The 7682-nt window shown below is 34.6% G+C and overlaps 1 protein-coding gene across 1 annotated transcript; it reads left to right on the forward strand.

The window, feature by feature from the left end:
• The first annotated feature begins 288 nt into the window (after window positions 1-288).
• CMC2 (C-x(9)-C motif containing 2) lies at window positions 289-6825 on the forward strand. Its single transcript, XM_010286198.1, has 3 exons — window positions 289-369; window positions 4655-4726; window positions 6751-6825. The coding sequence occupies exons 1-3, from the start codon at window positions 289-291 to the stop codon at window positions 6823-6825; spliced, it is 228 nt and encodes a 75-aa protein (XP_010284500.1).
• The last annotated feature ends 857 nt before the right edge of the window (window positions 6826-7682 follow it).

Below are 7682 nucleotides of genomic sequence, written 5' to 3' on the forward strand. Positions count from 1 at the left end.
CTAATGTCCATGATAGCAAAAAATACAAACGTCTAGTTAACTTTTAACATTTGGGCTGTGTAGAACAACAAACATGTGCTGGTTTTAATTACTTTAACTGTGTCATATAAATTACACATATTAACCTGCATTTTGATCTAAAAATATTTTTATTAAAATGATACTGTATGGTAATATTTTAAGTGGTTAACTCAAACTTTCTAGTTATATTTGCATATTTTAATGTTGGCAGGTGGAAGTTTTCTCAGATTCTTGTCCTTGTACTACTAACATTGTCCCTGACTAAAGATGCATCCAGACCTGTCTCCTCATCTGCACACTGAAGAATGTAACCTAGTTATCAGTCTGCTCAAGAAGTGTCACAAGGAGGTAAGGAGTTTTGAGCAGAGAAAAGAGTGGGTGGGTTGGGGAAATGAGTGTCAGATAAATTAGTGAGAATATTATATGATCATGGAGAGAAAAACCTCTTCTAGGCAGAACAGCCATGAAATGTAGGTAGTAGGTTTTCACTGAAGAGGTACCTGATGACTGTGGGTAAAATCTTGCCAGTGATTTCTTTAGGAAATAAAACACATGTTAACATTTCCTGTGCTACAGCTTGACAATTACGGACCTATTTTAAGAGCTGAAATAACTTCTGTACCTTTTAGTACTGTGTGCCCCTCAAAAAACAATAATAAAAGCAACTTCAAATGTCCTCTTTTTGTATGCTTGCAGCATTTCCATATTCCAGCTGTCTACTGGGCAGATGCTTCAGTCTGTTTATGAGCAGATGTGTTGATGGGGATCCGGGCATGGAGTGTGGCTTCCATTCAATGCTTGGAGAACTACATGCAAATTATTGCATGACTTCCATCTTCTTAATAGGCACCTACCCAAGGATGTAAAATGCCAAGTTGTCTTCAGGCTTCTCAAGGCTCTTCATTGCTTCAAGGGGATAGAATCTTCATCTCACTCGTTTACAACCCTTTTTTAATTTTGGCTCTGTAGTAAACCTCTAGATGTAGAAGAGTCAGCCCCTGCAATGAAAGCTATCTGCAGCATTGTTGCAATATTGTTAATTATCTTCCCAGGTCTCTTGTATGCTCTGAATAGGTGCTCTGTACTCATCTATTTCTGTATTAGTGCATAAAAAGTTCAATTTCATAGCTTCCACTGAGAAAAAAATATACTTAAATGTTGACTATGAATGTGAAAACAATGGTTTACACCATTACATGCAATCTGCAATGTTTTCACCTCCATGCTCAGATGTTTATACATTTTTTTGTAATGCAGTTATGTATAAATTTGAAGACGATACATATGCTAGCTTTACTGTTTTGAGCAGAATTCTAAATTTTTCTTTGCAGAAGTCATTGCAGAAGCAAAACCAAAGCTGGTAATACACGAAATGTGAGAGAAGATGTTTTGCATGAAAGAGGGATAATGACATTTTTGCAGATTTTAAAGTAACTAAACTAAAATAGAAAAAAACTTTTGCAGTACCATACTTTCTTATGATTTCTAAATTACAACAATGAAGGAAACAGACTTTTTTATACTAAAATTCACTTGCAGTGAGTATACTCTACTGGTTTTGTTCAGCAACATTTAATTGGTTTTTGTTGGCACTTGTAGTGCAATATCTTGAAATGTAGATGCGCTGGAATTTGTTGATGCCATCTTATAGGTGGTACTTCCCATACCGTTGCCTATCTGTTCCTATGCACTGTCTAAATTTTTTAAACCTGCGATACAAGGTTCTTGTACAGAACATCCCCAAGCTTTAAAAGTTGTATGAAATGTAAAAGTTATGCTTTCCTTCTGAATTCTAAAATTTTAATTTGCCTAAAAATTATTTAGGTAATTTTAGAAATTGTAGAAACTCTTTTTTTCTTTTTTTAAAGTTGATTTGTGGGTGGGTTTAGTGGTTTGTTTTTTTTTTTTTGAAACTACTTTAATGTTGTAGCTAAAAGTGTTCAGTAGCTAGAATTGAGAAGACTCTTGTTCTTGTTCTTTGATACTATAGTATCAAAAGGATTGCTAAATAAAATGACTATCAGTTAGGAGGAGAATAAAAGTTCTATAGGCAATATAAAATTAAAATGTTATTCATTTTTCATAGTTGTGAAAACCGATCCAATCAAGAAAGAAAATACGTTCAGATCACACAAATCATTGTCCTTTTTGGTACATTCATAGTTGGGCTTTCTATGCTTTGACTAGAGAATCCAGAAATACTCATTTACTACTTGAAAATAATGGTTGACTGGTTTGTTTTGGTTTTGTTTTTATAAAAATGAATGTTAATATACAAGTATTATAGGCTTTTTACATAATGTAGCTTAGAGTGCCTTGAGTTTAAGAGGGAACTGGAACTAAAAGCTGTACTTGAATTCCTTGACAGCAAGTGATTTAAATGAATCTCTTGCCAATTTGATTTATGAAGGGATTAGGAGTAGCAGTAATACAGTCATGCACAGGATTATATTCTCTTGGTTTTGTTTGAAGTTGATCTTCACATGAAGAGGAATTACTTTTGTCAGTCTTGTGCTCAACTATGAGAGGGTATTTGTGCTAGCAGTTTCAGAACAGAAAGGGTGAAGATGGCTTCTTTCACACTCAGTTGAAAGGAGGCAATACATTTTCATTTAAAATTCAAGGGAAATGTCCTGAAATATTCTTTTAAAATTGAAGTCACTGAAATCTGAAAAGTCAGTGATCTTAATCAGTTATCAGTGACTACCTGCTGTTTTGTTATAATGCCAAAAAGTCCTAGGAACCTTTATGTACAATTTAAATTAATATTCCTGAAGGATGAAAAGCATTATTTTTTAATTGGGTGTCCTGTGTGTGCATTTTCACAAAAGCCAGTTTGATTTACCTTATTTCTTATCTAGAACCTGCCCATTATATCAAGTTTTGCATCTAGCGAGGAGAGATTAATGGGATTCCTATTTGATGTCATTATTTTGATTTTTTTTTTTTTTTTTTTTAATAAACGCCACTCTGGTGCCAAGTGTGTGCTTTAAAGAGACTTATTTTTATAGATGGCAGCTGAACAAAATGCATATTGTCTTGCAATTGTATCACTGTAATAGGTACAATAACTGTTTTTGAGAAACTGGTTCTTTTTTCTCATAATCTGAGCCAAAAAGTTGACATCATTAGGAATAAACGTAGATTCAACTCACTGTATGCACTAGTAAGAGTGGAGTTAGCGTGGAATGTGAGCACTCACCTTGAAATTTAATGGGAATAGAATACAAAATTAAATCTGTATTAGCTAAAATGAAAATGTTGTAAAAGCAAGATCAGCTTGCAGTAAAGTGACCATTTATCACATGCAACTCCTTCAGAGTGTCATCTGATGCTCTTTATAAAGCAGAGAGGTATAAACAAGCTAATTATAGCACTCCTATAGTTAAGTGTTTGTCATAAGCTTTATTAACCCACTCCTACTTTCTATTGTGTTTCATTGGCTGAAATTTTGTCCACTGTTTGAATTCTTAACAGTGTTCCTGTATTACTTGTATAAATCCATCTAGCTGCTCATCTGCTACAGAAATACGCATAGGTTTTGCTCTGAAATGTGGAAGCGACTTCATTCTCATCTGTTTTGTTCTTCGTGGTCTTTTTAGAATTCATTAGTTCTCTAGAAGATTGGTCAAATTGTCTCTATTGATTGTATAGCTGTAAATATCTACTCAAACCTCCACTCCTTCAGGTCTTCTGAATTGCTTGGATGCTCTGCTACCAGATTCTGCTGGAAGATTCAGTGGCATGGTAGCAAGCATTGCTCTGAAAAAGCAGTCCTTTTAGAAGAATGCATTCTGAGAGTGATTTGATGGCTGATAATATGAAATTGCTTCAGGAAATCCTGGCTAAGAGGACAGATTTTTATGGTGAATATCATCAGGTTAGCTGGTGAATGCCTTCGTGAGGACAATGCAGTTTTTCAGAAACTAGGTAACACCTGAGTATGCATAAGGCTCATAGTTGAGCTGTGCCATAAAGATGGTAAATATATCTTATTTATTAATGTCAAGATCTGGAGAGACTTAATCCCCTGTTTTTTATACTGGTTCTAACATTTCAGTCATTTAAGTCTACTGCCTGCATCTTCTGGACCAACAGCATGTTCTTCATGTGGTTGGGATGATGGAGCATCAAGTCCTTTGCCTCTCTAAGTCATGAAGAAATAATGAAAACTAAAGCACAGAGGACATGGACTCTAGGATGCCTGTAGATCTGCCTACATCTTTCTGTATCACAAACTAGAGTTCAGAATATTTATTTTTGGTATGTTATTCAACCTAGTGTGAGTGAAAGTTGTAAGACTAATTCCTAGATCAATAAAATGTATGTTCTACATTTAAACTTCATAGCTTCAGCTTAGGTATCCTATTCTAGTCTGGTTATACAACATGGTGAGTACCTTCAACTTTCAGCAAGGCAGGGTTGGTTCAAATGAGGTTCAGGAGTAGCTCTGAACTACTAACTTCTAGCTACTTGGTAAAAAAGTTACAAAGCATCATTTTACACAAAAAGGAGAAAAGGAAAAGACGAACAGGATATATTGCAAAATGCAAGTGACTTCTAAGAAATTTAGAGCTTCAGAGGAAGAAACCTTTGAATTGTAATTTTTTTTTTTCTCTCCCCAACTTACCAGCACAACATTTTGAAATTTTTTGGCCATTGCAATGATATTGACCGTGAGATGCGGAAGTGCTTAAAGAAAGAGGTAAGAAACAAATTTACTCTGAGTTAAATGCTTAATAAATAAAAAAGTTCACAGCATAGAAGTAGAATTTTTTACTAAGTAATACAAATCAATAAATAGGCCTTGAAATGTAAGCCCATTCTGGAGTGGACATTTGAGACCAAATTTAAACTTTTTTTGATAAATTTGTCAGGTAAAATCTGGCTTTAACGACTGGCATGGTCTATTTTTAGATATACAAAAATAAGCAAACACACATTTTAACCAAATATTGCAAATATTTGCAAAAAGGAACTGACACTTCACATGTTGCTTCTGAATATAAAGAAGTAATGGTCACTTCTGCATGAGTAACACTTATTACTGAAGTCAGTTATGCTGACTGCAACTGCTTGATGAGTTAGGCCCTAAATGAAAACATTGCTGCTTAGGACCTGATCATTGCTGTACTACAGCTGCAGATACAAAGGAATGGAAGAGTCTAGGAGTTTAAGCAGCTTAACTAGCTAATGGGCACATTTTCAGCAGAGTATCAACTGGTCTTTATATTTGCAGTTGTCATGCCTGCATGACAGAACACATAAATGAACTTTTCACACACCTTTTAACTTGAAATTGTGCTTACTAATTTTCACAATCATGTCTAAAAAAGGAGACTTCAAGTGCATGATAGCCAGAACAATTTGGGCCCCCTCTTTCCCATTTGTCTGCCTGTGTCAAATATTATTTCTCCCCCCTTGTAAAAACTGTAGCACAGATCTGGAAAATAATGAAGTAAAGTTTCTTTCCATGTAATCTTATTTTATTTTGTTCCATTGAAGCCTTTACATTAAAATGAGTTCTTGGTAGCTGTATTTGTCTGCTTTCTTAAAATACGGCTACATTGATATGCCATTACTAGGAAGCCCCTGAAAGGCTGCTCACAAGCGTAGAATAGGTATAGGTACAGATGTAGATCCAACAAGATCCATTGTTCTCATCCTACGTAAAAACATGTATGGGTTATTGAAAAATTAGATATTGTCATGGGAAAAAGTTAAGTATTCTGTAAATGTTAACTAATATTTTTGGCCATTATTTCAGTTATAAACCAATCAGTATAATGAGTGAAAAACTGCAAATCCTTTCCAAAATCAATCTCCTTAGTAGGTTATATTACATAGAGAATTGAGTATTTGTGGGTTACTTGGGCTTTATTCTTGATACCAATTATTAAAAAATTGAACAAATATATGCTCTAACTTCAGGCCAAGAATAATTTGCTTCTCATTAAATGTATATCAAACAATGCATTGATTTTTAATTTTTCATTTTTTAGCCATGCAACGGTTTCCTTTTTGGCTGCAATGAAAGAAAGTTAGGCTGCTCAGTCTACAGGCTTTTGCTAGTGCAGGGCCATACTTGAAAGCATGGTCATCTTATGCATGTATCTAAACTGTGAAGGCTTCCTTGATTCCCTTTCACACTGGAGTCCCATCTCTGTTGTGTTTCTTTTTTAAACTATAAAAAACCCTCCAAACAATTCAGCCCAAATTTGCCTTTGTTCCTTTCATATTGGTATACTACTTTCTGTACATATAATTAATGACCAGGATCAAAAATAGACCAAGTCTGTGATGACAAATTCATGTTTCAGAAGGCAGACACACTTAAATTAATCAGTATCTTTTAAAAGGAAAAGAGCCTGACCTGTAGTCTAGAATAGCACCAATGCAACTCTTTCTTAGTTCATGTGTGAATTGTACATAAGATGGCTGTACAGTTAAGTTCCTCCATAAGATTAACTGAATCTTCTTTATTAGAATGTTCTAATGCTCTTTAGCTGAATAATCTCAAACTTAGAAACATGTATTTTAATCAAATAAATGGTAATTTCAAAGTAAAAATGAACCAATATATAGATATTAAAAAGAACTGCATTTCTAATGCATCAATCAAAGATACTGTTTCTGTTCCTGAGTCATAAGTGCTCTCTACACTTTTAAATTTGACTTATCTGTTTAATGATAACAGCTGATCTATTAATTTCCTTATCTGTCTTCCAGTACGAAGAAAACAGGGCCAGGAGCCAGGCGATGCGACGGACGCTAATTAATGCTCACAAAAATGCAGAGAAGTGAGCTGTACTGTAGTTGGACAGCTGCACCTCAATAGGGACACTCACTTGAAAGTTGACAGAATACTTCTTTCCCGTCACCAACACTCAGCCTGTGGTTTGTGAAATGCTGAAAAAATAAACACACCTCATACATACTCATTCCCAGCAGGGCAAACAATATGGAAAATAAATAAATATAATAAATCATCACTCACAGTGTAACTTAATTTTTGACCTTTAAAAGAAAACTATTATGGCAAGTCTTTGTTCTGGCATAGTTTTTTTAGGATTGTTAAGTAATGAGGAATCAGTGTGTGTGGAGTATTATGTATTCAAGGCTGCTATATTCCCTGCATTGTGTTGAGTTGCAGTTATTTCTTTGCGTTCAGCAGTTTCTCTTTCATCTCTTGTTTTTTGGTTGGTTTTTTTCCCCCTGCAAAACACTGAATGACTTTTCCATCAGTCTTTGTTGTGTTCTGATAACACTGCTTAAATAAATTAGCAAAAAGAAATTTTAAACAGATGTGGCTTGAAATTGGAAATTGCCTATCAAGTAGTAATTGGAGTCCTAGTATTTTTATTGGAGCTAAAATGATGAAACTACCATCTTCCACTGAGAAGGTTCAAAATCTTTCCTGCCAGCCACACATACAATGTAGACTGTTGTAAGACAATTTGTTCATCATACCCAAAGCAAGTGGCTTTAGAAATTCAGAATGGAACATTTCCAGGGATTTACAAAGCATTGCCTTGATTTTTGTTGAGTACAAACAATGTGTGCCAAGTGATTTTTTTATTTTTTTAAATTTTTTTTTGTAAGCAGAGTCCTGCCACAAATACAAGCTTAATAGTGCTTCCACATACTCCGGTACAAAGGTG

This window comes from Phaethon lepturus, unplaced genomic scaffold (genome assembly GCF_000687285.1).
Source record: "Phaethon lepturus isolate BGI_N335 unplaced genomic scaffold, ASM68728v1 scaffold54714, whole genome shotgun sequence".
NCBI classification, from domain to species: domain Eukaryota; kingdom Metazoa; phylum Chordata; class Aves; order Phaethontiformes; family Phaethontidae; genus Phaethon; species Phaethon lepturus.